Consider the following 20,589-nt stretch of genomic DNA (forward strand, 5'->3'; position numbering starts at 1 on the left):
AGCGTTTACTTTCACTTTCATGTGCAGCAACACTTAATGTAAATGTAACACCAGGTATCAAAATGTCAAGTTAAATGTTTTCACTCTTTCATCTGCCATTCTAACTTTTGATCTTATAGCGACACATAATTGTTTTTTTGATTCAATAGGAACTCTGTTGGAAGCTTTTTCAAATTGTATCTTTTGTAGGGATGCACGATATTCGATTTTTTGCCCTTATCTAACGACTCATTTAGCTGATACTAATACTTATATTTTTTTCTGCACAGATAATTGCAGAGATCATCAACTCTCTTCTGTATTGGAAGTTGTATGTTGTATTATGGCAAATACTCTTATCACGTTATGTAATGTTCATTTCTTGAGCAAAATCAGAAAAATATTTACTAAAAACTGTATATTTATAAATGATGAGTACATTCCAAACAAAAAAAATGGAAAAGAGAAATCCTACTTGAAAGCTGGATGATGTTGTTCCTGAGAAAATCATTACATTACCCGCAAACAGGGCAAATTTGGCCAATTTCACAACTGACAGTCAATAAACATAACCTCTGTTCACAGGGAACATATTAGAAGAGCAACTGTACAGCAATTAAAACCCAAATTGAATAAAATGGTTTACTTTGATAAATAGCAAATGTGCCTAAATGAGTCAGATACATGTACCTTATATAGACTGCTGCTTAAGTTCAAGTTTAACTTTAAACAGGAGCCAAATGTGGGACTACTCAATCTGAAACAAAACCACAAAAAGTAAAAAAAAACATCTGCAGCTTCAGCCTATTATTTGATCGATTTGTTATTGGCCGAATTTGGCGTCTTGGCAGATAACCAATATTTCATTTTTGAGCCAATATCAGCTGGTACCATTAATATGACAGTAATTTTATGCATCTCCAATCTTTTGGGCAATGTGATGTTGAAATATATTTAATGTACTTTCTGATGTCCAAATCAGGTCTCCTGAAGCTGCAGAATGAAAATTTTTATTACGTCTTTTTCAGACGTCGTATGGAGGTCAGATTAACGTCTAAAAAATGTTTGGATCAATACTGAATGTCATTACAACGTCCCAAAAAAGTCAGATTTAGATGTCAAAATTTGTTGACATTTTTTGCATGTTGCTCTGACGTCTAGATATGGTCTTGGACGGACCGACCCAATACTGACGTGATCAGCATGTCTCTTCGAAGTCTGATGCTTGGAGGGTTGTTATTTAAAGGAACAGGACAGTGGTGAGGGCAGGAAACTCCAGGAGGAAATGGTCTGGAAGACACTTTTTATATAATTCTGCTATACACTATTAGGTCTTACCAACAGATTAAGAAAGTTAACAACTTACCAGGCCAGCCAGCTAGCATTCAGCAGCTAGATGCTTGATTTACAGAGCTATAGCTATAGTAAGGGAAAAATGACTCCTGCTGACATACTAAATCTGCAACTGTATGCCAAACAAAAGCTACTGCATTGCTTATTTTCCTTGATCATTTCTCATTTGTTCCCTGTCTGTCCATCTGTCTGTTTTCTGAGTGCAGGAGCTGAGGGAGAGAGTCCTGAGGGGAAAGTACCGTATTCCTTTCTACATGTCCACAGACTGTGAAAACCTGCTGAAGAAACTACTTGTGCTCAATCCTGTCAAAAGAGGCAGTTTGGAGGTATAATAAGAACTGATGTTGTGCCTGAAGTTGTTTGTTTGTTGTCATCAGCACTTGTTCTGCAGAGCAGCCTGCTTGTTTTGGGTAAAACTGTTCATTACTGCTGTGTGTCATCTGAAAGCACATAATTGCTTCAGCTGTTATTATCAACTGAAAACTGCAATTTACAATTTGAGCGGTGAGGATTTTGGAAACATTAATTTTCTGATTTAAAAAGGAAAGTGGCATTCAGTAATTACTTATTGAAAAACAACAAAAACTTGAATTTTCAGACATAAAAACTGATTAAATTAACAAACTAACGCATCAGGCTCTTTGTGCACGCTCTTCATTAGAGATGCTTGCAGCTTGTTTTCGTATGCAAACATCATTTAGTTGTCAGTTCCATTCACACTCACTCTGTCCAGGGTCAATACCAGCCCTGCATTCAGAAGTTCAATACTAAAGATTTCTCCTCTAATAACGACATTTGTTTGTTGTTTGTTGTTTGGCCTAATCTGAACTTATGATCATAAACACACAAACAAATGATCCGTGGGCTGTGTTTTTGTCCTTCACTAAACCGTTGCTCTGCAGAAATACCAGATGTGAGTCATGATTAATTATCCGCGATCAAACAATGAATGAAATGGAAGTTGAACTAATTTTTCTGGACACACATGAGCTCTAATTATGTTGCTTCTTTGTCAGCAAATCATGAAAGACCATTGGATGAATGTGGGTCACGAGGAGGAGGAGCTTAAACCTTACATCGAGCCTGAGGCGGACTTCAGTGATTCATCTAGAATAGGTGTGTCTTAGTGTGTGTGTTGGAGTGTGTGTGTGTGTGTGGATGTCACCCTTTATGTCATTTCCAGTATCCTAACTGTAATTTGTCACGACATCTCTCCGCCATCAGAGCTCATGGTGACGATGGGCTTCCCCAAAGATGAGATCACAGAGTCTTTACAGAGCCAGAAGTACGATGATGTCATGGCCACCTACCTGCTACTGGGCAGAAAAGCCCCAGAGGTGTGTTTTATGACTCTGACATCACTGTGACATCACCAGTTAAGGGTCACATTCACCTAACCTTCAACCCCTCTGGTTATGTTTCAGTTTGAAGGGAGCGAACCCCTGACCAACAGCATCCTGGGTACACGAACTCGACCGACCAGCGACATCAACAACAGCTCCAGCATTTCCCCCGCCCATCCCAAGGTCACGCGCAGCATCTCGGCCAATCAGAAGCAGCGTCGCTACAGTGATCATGGTGGGGATGATGAGGGTGGTGGTGGTGGTGGTGGTGGTGGTGGTGTCGTAGAGAAGCCAAGTAAAGTAACCCCGTTCTTTCCAGCTCTGAGAGTGCTGATGGCTGCGTGCTGTGTCGGGGGAGGTTGCTCTTAGTCACTGAGGATGATCACATGCTAATATCAACCCTGATGATCAGAAACAAACAGAAGCAGAACAAGCTTCATTGGTGAACTTTAAAGCTTTGATGAGAAGTGAAGCTCTCCTGTAGAAAATTTAACTTTTCCCGGGGTGAAATGTGTGAATCAAATCCAGAACCACTTTATTTATTCTTTTCTTAAAGTTTTAACTAAGGTTAAGCAGTTAATGTCAGTGACTCCACCTCAACACTGCAGTGGAGTCAGAGCAGCTTCCTCCCATGTCATGTGGGCCCTTTGTGTCTGGCGCCATCTGCTGGCTGGATGCCTCCCTGCAGCTTCCTCAGGAGCATGAGGAGGGAAGAGCTTTGCTTTGTACCTGCTCACCTTGGCTTTTATATCTGTTTGACGTTTTTGACAAAGTGTTGTTGTAGAGTTTGATATTTGACATGTTGTTTAACGTCTAAATCCTGGCTTTGGGTGGCTTTGCTTGATGCTACTTGTAACAAAGACAGTGTTCATGTCTGGTTGTTTTTTGTGTCAACATTTCTAAAACCACAGCTGTGAAAATAATTCTTTACTTGAAAGTATTTAACTATGCTCTTAATTGTTTGCTTCTGCCAGTGGGTCCGTCTGTACCCCCTGCGGTGTCGTATACAAAGCGTGGCCAGGCTCTGAGCGTGGAAAGTGACCACAGGGAGGAGTGGGATGGAGCGCGTCGGCTGGAGCTTAACACCTCTAAAGGAGATGTTCCCGCTTCACCACTGGGGGTGCAGGAGAGGAAGAAAACCACAAGTGCTGTTGGGGTGAGGACCAGTATTAGAACTTGTAGAAAGGTCTACATTACATGCACGTTCATAGAGGAAGTCAAGGAGCATAACGGAAAAATTTGGTATGAAGAAAAGTACAAAAACTCACGTTTTTCTGTTTCTGCCTCCACAAGCAGACCAACGGATCAATGACTCGCAGGAACACCTATGTATGTGAACGATCCTCTACGGACCGCTATTCAGCCATTCCTAATGGCAAAGACAGCAGGTAAATACAGATAACTGGAGTTGAGTCATATCTTGTTCCACAAAATGCAATCATGATTTTACAAACAACTTAAAAGGGGCTGTGAGGAGTTTGAAAGTGATCTTGAAAAAGTCCTCCTCTAGATATCTGCCTGATCATAACACTTTTAAAGTGAGATTATCAGCGCCAATATTGCTGGTTAGAGGCTATTTTAAATTGCTACTTCTTAGCTTCCAGTTTGGGTCGATCAGGACCGGATTGATCTGCAGTACGTCTAAGTCTCTATGACAACACCACGCCGACTGACAAAGTTTTTCTCTGCTGAGAACGATTTCTCTGACGAATTTTGTAGTGATGGTGGACACAGGAGCCTATCTGTCAGACAGAAAAAGGACAGAAGAGCAGAAGAAAGATTAACAAGAAAGAGATAGAGCACAAGCTAAAGGCTAATTAGCCTCTAGCTTGGGCTGTATCACTCTATAACACAGGGGTTTAACTGTTTTTTCTAATGTTTATTCCAACCCACAGTCAGCCGTTATTCTGCAGTGGTCTGTTCAAACTTGAGAGTCTATCAATAAAATGAAGAGTGAGGTTACGTTAGCTCTGATTGGTAGATGACTGGCAGGATATAGCTAACCAGGATTTACTAAGGTCACACATCACGTACATGTCTTACAGCACCGGGCTGCCAGCTGTGCTGAATATAAACGGCTACTAAATTACTTACAAACAGACAGTGTTGACTTGTTGTCATGTTAGCCTATAGATACGTCAGAGCACTGGGCTGCTGACAGTGTTACATATAGCCGGCTGCTACAACATTTGTTAGATGTCACGTTTCAAACTGTAGTGCTACATAACTGTACTGATAACTATACTGATGAACAAAGAAAATTGGTTTTGATCCGATCTCCAATTAATACCAAAACAAACACACGTCTCACTAAGAGTAATTTACGACAGTGTGCGGAGACTCTGGGCCACAAGGTGGTGAGGGAGTGCAATCCAAGCACATCCTCCTCATAGCATCTTTAAGTTTGTTGATTATTTTTATTCATGGTTTTCAGTCTAACAGAGGTGTCAGGGAGCACCCCATCGACTGCAATGAGCTCCACGCGACCTCGTCACACCAAGTCTATGTCGTCGTCGGGGCATCCCTCAAAGAGCACACTGCCCCCCATCGACGACAACACAGAGCTCAAAGCCAGGTGAGCATCCTAATCCCGTCACATGAATTAAAAATGACTGTAGACCATCATGAGTGTTCATTGTCATGTGTCTTCACCTTTCAGCTCCTCTCCGCGGGGTCCCTCCACCTCCCCGTCTGCACACAGTATTAGCACTCCAGAGAAGAACCGCTTCCCCCGGGGCACCACCAGTCGCAGCACCTTTCACGGCGCACAGCTCAGAGACCGGCGCAGCGCCACTTACAACGGCCCTCCAGCTTCACCGACACTGTCTCACGATACGGGGGCTCTCGCCCAGCAACGCAGGGGCACCTCCACCGGGATCATCAGCAAGATCACATCCAAGTTTGTGCGCAGGTTGGTTTGGAGAAGCAACCACACACGTGATACTCAGGGTTGAACTTGTCACTTCTTGCACCAGACAGATTAAGTGTGCACATTCCCTTTGGCTGGGATTGTGAAATGCATAATGAGTGTGCAAACATTTGGTTTAGAGTGGCAAGTCTGAAGTCTGAAAATCACAGAGAAAAAAGAAACATTTCTGATGAATTTGGCCCGATATGATGCCAGGAGTTTATTCATGTTTTATGAACCAGTCTGAAAAACTAATGAATGCAGTTTATGGCTCTGTGTACTGTCAGAAGTTTTTTATTCAGGGAAATTATGAAATAATCTCAGATACTTTCAGCTGGATCAAGCCACTTTGCATTGACTTACATCATCTTTTCTTTATCTTTATTATCAAATTCTGTTACATAAAAAGAGTCAACAGCTTTGCTTTCAGCTCTATGATTCTCTACTTTGGTAGTGCAGCATTTGGAGTATCAGTGTGTTAATATGAACACATGAGGCAGATGAGTAAAGTTTGTTAGAGTAAGAATAATTTTATGCTATGTTAACATGCTAATGTGTGCTAATTTGCACAGAATAGAGATTAAACCAATGGGAAAGGTGCAGTTTCTTAATCTTCAAACTTTAGCAAGGGAGAATATGACATTTTGATAATCTTCTTACAGTGGCTTATGATAAGATATGGTAATTTCTGAGAAAGACGGAAATATATTAATACCCAAGGGGAACTTTGTGTGGAACTGTGGGACCCCACGGACACAAAGAGTAGCTGCTGATCCAGTAGATATCCAGAGTCTTGAGATTTTCTGTATAATTATAGTGTTTGTAGACAGAGCTGTCCAAATACACTGCCTGGCCGAAAAAAGTCGCCACCTGGATTTAACTAAGAAAACAGATACAAGCCTTCTATTGGATAATTACTGCATGGGTGATTATCTTTCAGCTGGCTACAAGTTATTTAACCCCAACAGGTGCGATGAGTTGATTCCATAGACTGTAAAAAAAAAATGGACGCCCGCTTGCTCGGCTCAAAGTGAGGTCTCCATAAAAACTGCTCCCCCTGGTGGCTGACTGCAGTATAGGTTAAAAAATCCGGCTTTCCAGTCATTCCAGATGAGCTGTGGTCAAACTTTTAAAAAATTAATACACCTTGTAGAAATGTTTCTCACGTCCGATTGTTGTAAATATTTGAAGATATTATTTGATTGTCTTGTGTTCAAGTCCTCTTTTTTCTGAAAAGTTTTTTTTTCATTAGTTATACAAGGTTAAAAACGAGGTTTTACGTCAAGTTTAACGATGATTGACAGCTGCTGTTCATGTGTATTTTTGGGGGGATAGTAAAATATGTTGGGATGTAGAGTCAAGAAGTGATTAGACTCTTGAAAGAAAAAAATATCATTATTTTTATCACCCGGCTCCACTCAGATTCTCCCAGAAACCCTCACGGTCTCTCAACCATGTCCTTAGTCACATCCCGTGGTCTTGGAGAAGATTTCAGTCTGTTTGAGAGGGGTCAAATCATTGGCACGCATCAAGCAGAGAAATTATCCAAAGATAGCAGAAACTACTAACACTGAGTTAAGAGCTGTCCATCGCATTATTAAAAACTGGAAGGATCCCTTAAACGTTTGGTGAAATCAAATCAAAGAAAAACTAGAGTAGAACTCAGGGCTATTTTTAATAGTGAAAGTCAGAGCATTTCCACACACACAATGCAAAAGGAACTCAAGGAATTGGGACTGAACAGCTGCGTAGCCTTAAGAAAACCACTTATCAGTAAGGCTAATCAGAAAAAAAGGCTTTAATTTGCCAGGGAGCATAAAGATTGGACTCTGGAGCAATGGAAGAAGGTAATGAAGTCTGATGAGTCCAGATTGACCCTGTTCCAGAGTGATGAGCCATCAGGGTAAGAAGAGAGGCAGATGAAGTGATCACCCATCATGCCTAGTAGGTGGTGCAGTTTGTCAGGTCTAGGTTCAGCAACAGTCTGTGCTCAAAGAATGAGGTCAGCTGACTACCTGAATATAAATCTTTAAATCTACATCTTCCTTGATGGCACGGCCATATTCCAAGATGACAATGCCAGGATTCACCGAGCTCAAATTTGTGAAAGAGTGGTTCAGGGAGCATGAGACATCATTTTCACACATGGATTGGCCACCACAGAGTCCAGACCTTAACCCCATTTAGGATCTTTGGGATGTGCTGGAGAAGGCTTTTCTCAGCGGTCAGACTCTACCATCATCGATGCAAGATCATGGTGAAAAATTAATGCAGCGTTGGATGGAAATAAATCTTGAGACATTGGAGAAGCTTATCGAAACAATGCCAAAGCAAATCAAAGCTAAAGGCGGTCCAACGAAGTATTGGAGTATGTGAACTTTTTTTTTGGTGATGACTTTCTTTTTGGCCAGGCTGTGTATTTACTTGCATCTGTTGAAGTTAAAATCCCCCCAAAATCAGAACTCATTCCTCATGAGGTTTAAGACACACCTGGTAGATCTAATTCCAGATTACATGTTATAGTTTTTTATCAGTGGGAACAAAAACATCCCACACTCTGCTTCTTCAGAAACCATCACTTTCTTCTACATCCCCGATCCTTAGTTCAGCTTTTCATACATCCACACTGTTACCCTTTGCTGTCAATGTGACAACCAAAGGGTCAAACCTCCTCATCCATACTGCAGTTGGCTTCTTGTGTCACCTTCACGCTGGCCCACCTGGCAGAGGCTCACAGCTTTCTCTCCTTTTCTCCCTGCATAGAGCTATGTCTTTCAGGTCAACCCGGAGGTAGGAGAACACAACGCTTGCTGCACCCATGCCCCCAAAGTCTCCCAGTTCCCACTTTGAGCAGTGTTTCTTTAACCCTCTTATGACTCTCCTACTCCACTCCACCTTTGCTTACTGACACCCCTGTTATGCCGTGTATTTCATCCCTTTGTGCCCACTGCCCTAAAGCCAAACCTCACAGCTCACCAGCTTTTCCCTAAACTAAGCTAAGACACCTGCTTCTCCACTTCCTGGCTCTCCTCTCCTTACTCTCCCCTGTCTTCATTCTGAGTTTTAGAGAAAGGATCAGGCACATTAAAGACGCTCGATCAAACACTTTCCCACTCTGTGTAGATGAGTGGAGATTAAGGAAAGGTAGCACATAGTCTGTAACGGTTAAGGATACACCTGAAGAAGTCAGATTGATCTCATTGTGTGCTAATCCCTGATACCCAGGACTGTGGATTCTTTCCTGGCATGATGCCTGACACCCCTCTCTTTGTCCAGTGATTATGGGGGTGGTGTTTTTTCGTGGGTGGGGGAACCCAAGTTGAAAAAAAGCTCATGGGAGTAACGGTGTATTCCTGGTTTATTTCAGGGTTCCTAGTGAGGGAGAGGCCAGTGCCAGGACAGAAACACCAAGGTGAGGATTTGTTTAGAGCGTAGATTTCCTTGAGAAAGTTTCACTCATCTCAACCTCCTTCATCATCTCTCTCCACTTCTCTTTCTCCCTGTCTGTCCACCGCCTTCCTTCCTCTGTTCTTTTAGAAGTGCATCCGGTGAAACCAAGGAGGACGGCGGTCGAGACTCCAAGCCCCGCTCGCTGCGTTTCACCTGGAGCATGAAGACCACCTCCTCCATGGAGCCCGCTGAGATGATGAGAGAGATCCGAAAGGTTCTGGACGCCAACAGCTGCGACTACGAGCAGCGCGAACGCTTCCTGCTTTTCTGTGTGCATGGCGACGCACGCCAGGACAACCTGGTCCAGTGGGAAATGGAGGTGTGTAAGCTGCCCCGCCTTTCGCTCAACGGCGTACGCTTCAAGAGGATATCGGGCACGTCCATCGCCTTTAAGAATATCGCCTGCAAAATTGCCAATGAGCTCAAACTGTGACGGCAGATGGAGCCCCAGTCGGTCTTTGGTGAGCTATGGTTATGGTCTCATCTCATCACTGGATTAGTGTTGACTCACGGGACAAAAATTCAGCACTGAAGGTCCTCACTGCGCAGATTCAGGGTGGACTTGGCTGGTAACGTGCAATACTGGCCACGAATGTACTGTACAGGGTAGTGGATCAGAGAGAAATTGCAAGGTTCGACCTCTGTGATGGAGAGACAGCAAAAACAGCAAACCCCGCCCTTTTTTTTCTCTTCCGTCCGGCCCTCTGTCTCTCTCATCAGTCTGCTGCTCCTCGTCATAGGACACATTCATGTAACACATGCAGTATGCAACTGAAGAAGACCATTCTGCAATAATGTTTTCAATCTCTTTTTCTAAACGCCTACTACAAGATCTATTCTCCTCGCTGAATAACCATTAAATTAACTGAAAGCTAAAATAGCCGCTTTTCCACCTGTGTTAACTCAGTATATAGATCAGGCTGGAGCTCATACTAAAACTATGTAAAAAGAGAATTGTACTGTATGCATAACATCTGCAGGTACTGTATTGTATATTGATTTTACGTTCTGTACAGAATTTTATTGTCAATATGTCTTTTTTCATGGGGTTTGAGTTCTTTCCTAATATAATTGATGTCTCTTAAACCATTATCCTTTAAGTCTGTGAGTTTTTTTAATTCTTTTTTTTTAAGAGCCACCATATAAAAATAGTGTTTTTAATTTTATTTAAAGAGCACTAAATTATTTTGTTGAATATTAAGGGATGTGCTCCCTTGCCTTTTATGTTATATTTTATTTGCCTACAGAAAAAAAACACTAAGTTGCACCACATAGACTTGAGTAGTAAGTTCAGTTAAAACTGAAAATGTGTTCACTTTATTTTCTCTCAGCAGTAGGTCGGTGATTAGGAGATCCTGCTGCAATTGCACAAGTTTTCCAGGGTGATGTGTATGAACATGAGAGTATGCACCTGTATTTCTTTCGTGTTAGTTTGGTAGTCCTCAATTACAAAAACGCAGGGTTCAAATCGGTTTTCTTTGGAAGGATGAGAGAGGACAGAAAGCCTTTATTCGGACGATCTGCGATCTGTGAGGAGGATCCTTTTTAAAAGAGCCTGATTCCCTCCTGCTACCAGTGTGATTATGCAGGTACTTGTGTATCTCCTTGCTTGTTTTTTTTTCTTTTTTTTTTTAATTCAGCAGATTTTGTTGTATTTATTCCATTACATTGTAATGTGCTGCTTTGTAGAATTGAGGCGTGCACTTTGTCGGAGAAAATAAAAAGGATTTTATTTGTTTGTATTTATTTTGATTCATTTAGTCAAATCTACTTTGTCATGTTTTCCTGAAGCAGTGGAGTAGATGTGTTATTGTTTTTGTGAAGTGAGTGTCAGCAGTTCACACTGAAGCAACACATTACCAGCAGGGAGCTCAGATGACATTCAACATTTAATAATGTAAACTTTTATTGACTCTAAACAGCATGATGTTAGTCAATAACTTAATCCTAATCATGACACAACTGTTGTATTCTGCACACGTTAGTCAAAGGTAAAACATTATGAATAATATCCTCTGTTTTTCATTTCAGGTCCGTTAAATGTGTGAAAATAGTCCCAAAAATCTCCCCAATATTTCTTATGAAAAACTGTATTTTCAATACTTCAAACATTAAAAACAATAAAAATGTAAGTCACAAGGATTTTTAGGAAGATTCTCTGACAACGCTTCTGTCTATATTTTCCAATTTAAAAAAGAAATGATATTAAACCATACTCTCTAACACAAATATCTAACCGGAGTGGTCCCTTTTCAACTTACAAAAGCGTCACTCAAATACAAATTCTTAGCTTAAAAGTGGAAAGAGAAAAATTTGTAAACATTTCGTTTTGGCAGATTTTTTCAGTTAAACGTGTTTCTAGGTTAAAAGTACCATTTCATTAGTAGTTTCTGTAGATAAATATTTGAGATTACAAATGTATAAACATTGCTGAGTCACATGAAAAGCTGAACACACAAAAAAGAACCTACTGGCCAACGCAAGATTGGAGAAATCTATGAGCATGGATGCTGCGTTCATCAGGATGAGACGGCCCGTGTGAGGCCCTGGTCATGCATTAATGTCTTGGCAACATAACGGATCTGATCTTAACTTGAGAGGCCTTGAACTCCACATGTATCCCAGCCAAATGGACAAGGGTGAGATAACTGCAATTGTCTTTACGTGCACTGAATTTATGTGGAAGGTTTGAGGAAAACAATCAAAAGGAGTAATCGTAATCGCCTCGCTCAAGTTAGGATCAACTAATCCCTTTCAGTTTTGTTCAACAATCTCAGAAAACACTCAAAAATGAAAAAAAAAAAAAAAAGCAGTCAGCAGAACAATGGCTCAATTGCTCAGATCGATGACCAGGTGCTCGTATATCTGAGTTTTCCCTTTGAAGCTCGAGGCCAGCAGGAACTGTCGGTTGTCTATCGAGACCGGAGAGAAGGCCCTCGGTGCCTGGATGTTCAACTCCTGGAAGCGGACGAACTCGCCCTTCTTTGCATCCCAGCGATACACCTGTGTGAAAGAGTAATCGCTGCCCAGGATGGCGTACTGCCAGCTGCCCACGGTGAAGGGCTGGAACACCATGGAGCCTCGAGAGGGCATGGTCTGCAGCTCCCTGAAGAGCGCCCCGTCCCAGCGCATCACTTTGGAGTCACCTATGAAGCGCGTCAGACAGATGAAGAGGTCGGATTTGACCTGGAAGTGCTTTACAGAGTAGACGTCCTCCATCTCTGGGATGTCGGTGCGCCTGTCAAACAGCTTGGTGCCTTTGTTCCACTGGTAGATGACTGGCCTCTGGGAGCTGCTGGACAGGATGAGGTGAGGTTTGGAGGAGATTTCCATGTACTCCACATCGGTGTCCCTGTACCACGGGTGGAGCGACTGGTGGGAATAGAAGCCATTGCCGTTCCACTTGTAGATGGTGGTGGATCCGGCCTTGGAGCTGTCTGCTATCACAAAGAAGGATTCTCCATCAATGCGGAACGTCTCCACGTCGTTTGGTTTGCGGATTTTGAGGATGTCGATGCCTTGGAGCTTGATGAACTTGTTGGCGGAGGTGTCACGCTTGTAGATGTGTGAACCACCGAAGAGCTGAGCAACAATGATGAAGAGCTGGTTGTCTATGACCAAAGGTTTGCAGATCACGGTGGATGTACCTGGTTAAGAGGAAGAAAAGATTAAGTCACTTTGCCTTTTTTTTTTAGTCTTTTCTTGAATCAATCAAATCTTTATAAAGCACTTTTCATACAAAAGATGTGACGCCAAGTGCTTTAAAATCTGTTAAAAACAAATCCACATGCCCTTCAACCCAACCACTCTTCGCCCTCACAATCGCACAACCATACAACCCACATTCAACAGTCACATACACACTCACACAGAGCGACAAAAAGCAGACCTCCACCAAGCATATTGTGATTGTCATGCAACTCTTTAGTCCTACTTTAATGTTATACTCCCTTTCAGCAGACTGTCTGGTACAATTTGGTGTTAGTTGCAGGTTTGTATGATGATTTGTTTCCTGACAGTGTTGAAAATTATGATGACCCAGTACATATTTCATATTCCAGATCTAAGTATCCAGAATATTGCCAGGATCCAGATCGTACTTTTACATCTGTCAGAAATTATGGTGATCTTGTCTTTTATTGTTTTGCAAAGCCATTTATCGTGAATTTATATACACATATAGTGAAAACGGCCCTATCTCACAATGATAAAGAATCCTTTAAAAAAAGTCCTGGATCCAGACAGTGATCCAGATCACCTCAAAAATTTGATACTTTCTTCCTTATCTCATTTTGAACATTTCCTGAAAATTTCATCTAGATCTGTTCGTTACTTTTTGACTTATGCTGTTCACAGACAGACAAACAGAAAGACTGACATTACAAATTCTCCAAAACATAACCTCCTTGGCAGAGGTAATAAATATGAAGTAAGAAACCTAGTTTCCAATCTGGACCCCATGCTTCTAAACCAGATCTAATCCCTCTTGAACCTTGAGACGGCCTAACATTTGTATGAGGTATACATATAGTATACATATATATCATAGACTCAAGACATCAGGATCAATATACGAAAGGTAAAATATGTATCAGATCTCTGCTTCTTGTTTCACATGTCACAGACTTTCACTTACTGTCGATATCATCAAAGTTTCTGAACACCATCTCCACGTGATCCCACTCCAGAAAGCTACATTTCCCAATGAACGGCTGAGCAAACACCACATACTGGTCACTCCCAAAGGAAAAAGCCTCCACAGATATGGATTCAAACTTCAGGGACTGGTAGGAGGCGAACTCTGTCAGAGAAGGAGAAAAAGCTAACAGAAGCTATAACGTGAGGAAAACTGGGGAAAATAGCTGAAAAGGCCAGATTTTTACATGATCAGACTGTGATTGTTTTCAGGCATTGAACAATGCCTCCTACTGGAAATTTGTGGTCTGGCATCATAATGGGCACCTTTTCAGGAACTACCTTTCAGGTGGGGCTAGCATGGTGTGCCATGTGCTCTGTATGTTTGTCTGGATTATCTGTCACCTCAAGTTTTCAGAGCTGTCTGCAGCAAAGAGTAAGTCACCGTTTTTCATTTATTTCAGCTTCTCCAGGTTTTACCCCCAGCAATAACTATCCAGGCTGGAAAGGGTGAAAGTTTGGAAGGTGTTTCAATGCCCCACATGTCATGGCTGCTTTTTTAGTACTGTGCAGAATGAAAGCTTCTCTGTTTGGCAGTAAAGATATTAATGTATTTCCTCGATGGAAACCAAGCATGCATCCATCACTTGTACTAAGACAGAATAAATAGAAACTGAGTAAACTCATTAAACAAAACACATAGAGCCAGGCTAAGTCTTGTCAGCCATTTATACTTAAACTTATGTTGTTTTTCAGACAAATCCAGGACATGAGGTCCAAACATTTTCCTGGCCTTGCCTTTAAACAGTCCTAATACAGCAGAAAAAAAAGCCAATGTTGTGCACAATCCCACAACTTTGCTTTAATGACCCAACATTTATCAGGACTTTTCTGCAACATGACCGCTGAAGTAGAGCATATAAAACTGGCAGCTGAACCAGTAAAGACTATAAATCAGCAAAGCTTTTCACGCCATCATCCCAGTTGTCATGAGGTGTTGGAGAAAAGATGGATTTAAACATTTGTGTAGACACACATTGTCACCCTATTAAATTAATGGTCTGAGTCATTTTTTCAAGTTTTTGGGAAAACATAAAAAACTTTACCAAATACAGAGCATATGATATTTATTAATCATTTCAATCAAAAAGGCCTTTACAATGGATGACTGTTGGCACGCAAAGAACACTGTGTGTCAATCATGTAACACTAAACAATAAAGTGACTTAGGCCAATTTTTCTAGCAGTCTCGTGTGGCTTAGGCAACTTTAAACCTGGCTTAAACTGCTCTTTCACTCCATTGTGAAATTTCCCTTTAGTTAAATTAAACAAATATCAGGTAAATCAAATTGGTCAGGAGGCAGTCCCTTTCCTCGCTTCTCCAGGTCTTCTTTGCTCTTTGTTTTTCTTTATTGAACTTAACCCATTTCCAACGTCCAGCTTTAACAACTTTTTGAAACCTGACCATTAACTGTCCTTTAATTACATAAAGCAAACTGAAAACATAAATGGTTGCTTGGCGCCGCCCTGTTGGCTATGGCTGCCTTTTTTTGCAGCAGCTCTCTCTTCTCTGTCCGTTTCTTGTAATTTTTTGTCTCTTTTTGTCATCTTTGTATTTGGAGTGGAGTTTGTCTGGAGATCCTACATGTAACCACAGATGCATTGGTTACATGTGAACTCAGCTATTTGCAGCTTGTAGCATGTCAATGCTAACTGGTGCAAGGCCTGATGTTTTCCCACAAGGTGAGGAGAAGAAGGTGAGGACGATGTGCTGGTTCACAGGTGTGAGCTAAGAAGTGATGATATCAACCTATCCATCCATCGTTATTGGGAATGTAAGATCTATCTCCAATAAGATGGACAAGCTAGCCACGCTAACGCAACAACAGAGGGAATACCAAAAGGCAGAGTAGGATCATGCTATTTACAGACATGGCTAACGGAGCTAACATCAGACACCAACGCCACATTGGAAGAGCTTCACCTGCTGTGAGCAGACAGGATCCAGGAGACAGAGACTGAACAGACTGCTGAAGAAGCTCAGTCCTGGACCCTGTGGAGGTGGAGGCTGGCTGAACTGGACAATGATGGACAAGCTGTCGGCATCTATTTTCTTATGGACCTTTTTGTACTTTCTGTACACTTTCTTACTTTTGTTTTCTTGATTGCTGCTGTGACTTCAATTTCGTTGTACTTGTTACAATGACAATAAAGTTCGATTGTATTGTATTCTATTCTATTCTATTTTATTCTATTCTATTCTGTTCTAATCTAAATAACTCCAACCTAAACTGAACAAATGTCAGGCCAATTCTACGTTGAGTAGGTATACTCATACATCTCCTACCAAAGAGCAAAAACATTTCTTTTATTTTAAAACTTTGAGGGGGGTTATTGCCTTGTGCTCATTTATGTTTGGTTACAGAAATACGTGGGCTAGCCAGGAATATGTTGCTCACTAGCAGTAGCTAAATTTGTAATTAAACTATTACTTATGAAATTTAGACTAAATTACTACACAGCATCATACCCTAGCCTTTATGAAAGTGACCCGCCATCATGAAAGCTTGTTAAATTGCCCAAATCAGATATTTTATCCTAAATAATCCCAAATTTTGACTTAGGCTAGAAATACAATGGCCTAAATCACCCTCTTGGCAGAGGCCATTGTCCTACAGGGGGGTTAAAGAGCATGATCCTTTTAGCTTTAAGTGATTTTACCAGAGATGGCCAGCATTATCAAGAGGTGAATTAAGCCAAAAACTAACTTTTGTCAAAAAATGACTCAGGCCATTATTTTAATAGGGTGACGATGTGCAGCATTCTGGACAATCCATGAATCTTTCAAGGGGTGCATTAATGATCTGTTGTGGTGACTAGTGGCAGCATCTGTTACCATTTTAACCCCAAAAGTTTTACTGTAACACTGTATGAAACACTCAGAGTCTCTCCTGTACCTGTGGTGATGCAATCAAAAGACTGCGGCGCCAAGTCGTTGATCTTCTTGTCCAGCTGTGAGGCTGGGCCTTTGCAGTAAATCTGATCCACTGTAGCGTTTGTGCTGTAAATCCACTCCACCAACCACTTCAGCTTACAGTCACAGGTGAACTGGTTCCCTCTCAGATCTCTAAAGGGAGAAAATCACCTGAATTAACTTCCAAACTCTCACAAAACAATCAGGAATGCTCTCTGCTCTCTGATTTGATTTCATATCCAAAGCCTGCAGTCACACTCTGGTGACTGCAGGCTTTGCTTTGCAGCCCTCGCAGCTTTACTTTGAGCTCTTAATAATATCAAGACAGGGCATAAAAGAGAGCTGATGATCTTCTGGGTGTGATGGATTGCGAACTGTCTCTCTGCCTCGCTGCCGCATGTAATTTTAATGGCGCTAAAAGCACCACCCACACATTTTTCAAGCTTGGGCTGCAGTGGAATAATGACACATTGTTCTATATATAGAAGAACTCATCTTTCATAATAGCATACATTATATTTAATATTATATAACACTGTAATTTGTCTTTTTGTGTGAGGATAATGCATGACTTACACTTTGGTCAAAGCCTCCAGACCTTTGAACAAATCTTTGGGCAGCGTCTCCAGATTGTTGTAGGCCAGACTCCTGGAAGAGAAAACAAACAAGCTTATCTGCTGCATTTCACCAGACGTGCCATTTACTGCTCTTTGTTTTGTGATCAATTGTGAAAACTGCCACATTCTGTCTTTTTTTTAAACATTAGCTGCTAATGATAGTGTTTTTTGAGCAGTTTTTTACATGCATTTGTTGTCATTTGAATCTGAATGTTTCTGTGTGTCACTGTGCTTTTCTTGCGCTGGAATACAAAGATATCTGCTAAAGAGATTGTGCACATATTGCCATCCTGGAGATGTAGGGGGACACTGCTTATTGTGAGTTTGAGGAAACATTAAACTATTTTTAGAGCTGCCTCCTCAGCCGTTTTATGGTTTTCTGCGTCATGAAAATCTCAAAAAAAGTAGATCTGGTGTGAGAGGTTCTGATTCTTGGAGCCATTTGTTCTTGTTTTATCTCTTAATAATGCCAAAAATATCATTTTACAAACTCAGAGATTTTCCCTGTGTTTCAACATCAGGAATTGAGACGTTAAAGGATGTTTCAATTAATTTGTAATGTTGTGTTTTTGTTTGTCCGGACAGAAAGTGGAGGTAACAGGATTTGCTTCACAACAGCTGTGCTGCATGTAGAGCAAAGTCTCTGTTGTAAGAAACATTGTGTAATGAACGCAGTCAGCATTTTACAAAGCTGAACAGAGTTTTCCTGCACCAGAAGGCATGAAACACTTTCAGTCTTCTCTCGTACTACAGGAAAACAAAGAGACTTTACTCACAGATGCACTAAAGTTTTCAGTCCACGGAAAGCATTTGGTGAAATTGATGTGATTTGGTTGTTTTCGATGAACCTGGAAAAGGTGCAGAATTAATAAACGCATGGCACATCTTTTAAAAAGCCTTCAGGGTGGATTTGCCATCGACTTACAGATACTCCAGATGGGGAAGACCAAGGAAAGCATCCTCGTTTATAGACTCCAGGTTGTTTGCTGTGAAAAGACTGTGCAGAGAGACGCAAGCGTGTCACTTTTTCCTGCTCAAAACAAGCTGTTGTCCCACTTTCACATCTGTGGAAATGGGAAAGGAACCCCCTCTACCTTGATGCTTCAAAGAGAAAGATTGATGTTCGTTTTAGGATCTGTGCTTGTTTGTTTTGAAGGGCAGAGTGACTCAGTCAATACTCCACCCCATGAGACAGATTAGAGGGGATTCCCTCTTCAAAAGGAGGGATTCCCCATAAACAAAGCTGATCCTGAAACCAGGTCAGATGCAATGCAAAGCAAGGCTTGAATGAGAGCCCAGCAGAGGAGACACTTAACTGTGCTTTTAAGAGAGAAAATCAATCATTAAGATAATTAAAAACATAAATGTAAAGATTTAAGCCCCTTGTTTCATCTCCATCCACTCTTTGATCATGTGCAGCATCAGAGGAGTGGAGGTGTCCCCAACAGAAACATGGCGTTGATCACTCACAGCATGCAACAAAGACTAAAGAACAAAAAGCTGCAGAGATTTCTTACAGGAGATGAAGAGCAGGCGTGTGGATGAAGCTCTCCTTCGGGATTTCAGTGAATTCAGACTTGACGAAGGATCTACAGGAGACAGTCACACACTGGTTAGCCCAGTCTGTTTCATGACAGCGCAGGAGAAAGCACAGAAATAACCCAGTCTGTTGCACAAACAGCTGTTACTGAAAGCATTGGTGAGGAATTGATAATGAAAGTAAAAATGGGACTTACAGCGAAATGACATCGGTGGGAAAACTGCGAGGAATCAGCCCTGCACTTTCGCACAGCGCGTTATCTTTGGTACATGTACATGATGAGGGACAGCGGGGCTGCCGGGCTCTCTTGCTCTCCACTACAAGTAAAACAGACGCCACTACGAGAAAGCAGAGCCAATGCGATCTTTTGGGCATCTTGCGTGTATTCTCCATGTTTGCGGAACGCGTCAAACAGCCCTGCACATGAACCAGGGTCTCCTCTTTGGTTCCTTTTCTACTCAGTCCACCGCTTCTGCTTCTGCTGCCTGGAAGCCAAGCGACGCTCTGTCCGCTTTCTCTTGTTTATCTCCGCTCAGCGCCTTACGTGCGCCACCGCCACCGCCGCCGCTCCGGAGGTGATTAAACCCGGCGTCCGTAACGCTGCACCTCCGCACGAAGAATAAAAATCTCCCCGTGAGAAAACCAAATTTCATCAAACTCGCACCCTGGTGGCTGAGGAAAATACCAGCTGGCGCTGTGACAAGCGCGGTGTGACGGCAGGTGGGGATCCCAGCGGGAGCAGAAGGAGCATCTTCATCCAAAACCACGCCTATGATTTCTGCAAACGCTACATTCGCCGTGTCAGGCAAGCTCCTGGAGGAGGAATCCACCCAACAGGCAGGGGAATGGTGTATTTCTTTCTCAGTGAATCAGCTGGAGAAAAATGAAGCCCTGACATGAGCCAGCGTATTGCAGCGTGTGGCGCAGACGCACACGGGCTGCCTCTGCGGGAAGCGGGTGGGAGACCCTGAGACATTAATCATTAGAGTGAAAATGTGACATCTGTATCGCCAAAGCATCCCTGCATTACAGTTTGTGTCTTTTTAACCATCTTCCTAGACAACAAATGCTGTATGTTATTCTCAGGTGGATTTATTTCCTGCTTTACGTTTGGTTTCCATGGCGACTGGTGGATGCAAAATGTGGCAGCCCTGCTGGAGGGGTGCGGGGAAACCCTATCATCCTGACATCTGCTCTGCTTCACAGTCAAATCAGCCCCCTCCCCCATCTTACACCCCCTCACAAACAAAGGACAGGTCTTTGCTCACATGCTGCTTTTCTGCATGACATCATGTTTATTTCACCACAAAAATCCCCATAAAAAGGACAAACACTTTTTTCAATTTTCACTTTTATTGCTATATTTTCATGGCAGTTTAATTACACTCCTCTCCTCCTCTGTTCCAGACATGACACAGCATTAATTTGAGGCATTCTTCTTCAGCATCTAATGTCTTGGGTCACTCCAGAGTCATGAGATTTATATGTTTTCCCTCTGTGCCTGGCAGCCTGCATGCGTCACACACTTCTAGGAAGAAACACGTGCAGCTGCTGTTAAATGTTTCTGAAGAAATGAACACTCAAGACCTCCGGCCTCTCTGTTCCCCTGATGTGATTACACTGACTGTTATTTGTTTCCCTCAATAATACAATTTGGCTGTAAAAATAAAACATGGCATTTAGATGAGCTGGGTCCTGCTCTTGAAGTTGCTTCCTGGTTTCTTGTAAAAAAGAAAGGATGAAATGAAAGCCATGACCAGTGTGGAGGATACTCTAAAAGAAGAACTCCA

At 42.0% G+C, this 20,589-nt stretch overlaps 2 protein-coding genes across 8 annotated transcripts in view; one reads left to right on the forward strand and one right to left on the reverse strand.

Annotated features, from left to right (window-relative positions):
• Positions 1 to 10,772, forward strand: part of LOC141795194 (serine/threonine-protein kinase MARK1-like) — a 42,754-nt gene extending 31,982 nt beyond the window's left edge. Inside the window, exons 9-18 of one of the 6 annotated variants that reach the window (XM_074675994.1) lie at positions 1,539 to 1,658; positions 2,349 to 2,448; positions 2,557 to 2,669; positions 2,757 to 2,970; positions 3,650 to 3,831; positions 3,969 to 4,063; positions 5,110 to 5,250; positions 5,335 to 5,586; positions 8,951 to 8,995; positions 9,121 to 10,771. In XM_074675994.1, the coding sequence (XP_074532095.1) occupies positions 1,539 to 1,658; positions 2,349 to 2,448; positions 2,557 to 2,669; positions 2,757 to 2,970; positions 3,650 to 3,831; positions 3,969 to 4,063; positions 5,110 to 5,250; positions 5,335 to 5,586; positions 8,951 to 8,995; positions 9,121 to 9,466 (1,608 nt within the window). In that variant the 3' untranslated portion in view covers positions 9,467 to 10,771. Of the gene's footprint in view, positions 1 to 1,538; positions 1,659 to 2,348; positions 2,449 to 2,556; positions 2,670 to 2,756; positions 2,971 to 3,649; positions 3,832 to 3,968; positions 4,064 to 5,109; positions 5,251 to 5,334; positions 5,587 to 8,950; positions 8,996 to 9,120 lie in introns of all 6 variants that reach the window. The other 5 variants (XM_074675997.1, XM_074675995.1, XM_074675998.1 and 2 more) reach the window with 5 other exon arrangements.
• Positions 10,773 to 10,965: 193 nt separating this feature from the next.
• On the reverse strand, positions 10,966 to 19,872 carry LOC141795196 (leucine-rich glioma-inactivated protein 1-like). Of its 2 annotated transcripts, none has more exons than XM_074676002.1 (8): positions 18,996 to 19,872; positions 18,777 to 18,848; positions 18,185 to 18,256; positions 18,036 to 18,107; positions 17,219 to 17,290; positions 16,626 to 16,795; positions 13,670 to 13,855; positions 10,966 to 12,680 (listed from the first exon to the last, which is right to left on the reverse strand). In XM_074676002.1, the coding sequence occupies exons 1-8, from the start codon at positions 19,190 to 19,192 to the stop codon at positions 11,863 to 11,865; spliced, it is 1,659 nt and encodes a 552-aa protein (XP_074532103.1). In that variant the 5' UTR covers positions 19,193 to 19,872; the 3' UTR covers positions 10,966 to 11,862. The 2 variants fall into 2 exon arrangements, with proteins under 2 accessions (XP_074532103.1, XP_074532104.1); XM_074676003.1 differs by having other exon boundaries at positions 10,974 to 12,680; positions 13,670 to 13,834; positions 18,996 to 19,866.
• Between the last annotated feature and the right edge of the window lie 717 nt (positions 19,873 to 20,589).

Source organism: Halichoeres trimaculatus, unplaced genomic scaffold (genome assembly GCF_033239565.1).
Source record: "Halichoeres trimaculatus isolate MK-OKI-2021-1 unplaced genomic scaffold, fHalTri1.1 fHalTri1_scaffold_8, whole genome shotgun sequence".
Lineage (NCBI taxonomy): Eukaryota > Metazoa > Chordata > Actinopteri > Labriformes > Labridae > Halichoeres > Halichoeres trimaculatus.

Excerpts from the sequence above, each read along its gene's own strand:
- LOC141795196 (XM_074676002.1), bottom strand. The coding sequence starts at position 19,192 with ATGGAGAATACACGCAAGATGCCCAAAAGATCGCATTGGCTCTGCTTT. Across the intron at positions 18,849-18,995 it reads CCCACCGATGTCATTTCGCT|ATCCTTCGTCAAGTCTGAAT; the intron begins GTAAGTCCCATT and ends TGTCTCCTGTAG. Across the intron at positions 18,108-18,184 it reads CTTCCCCATCTGGAGTATCT|GTTCATCGAAAACAACCAAA; the intron begins GTAAGTCGATGG and ends CACCTTTTCCAG.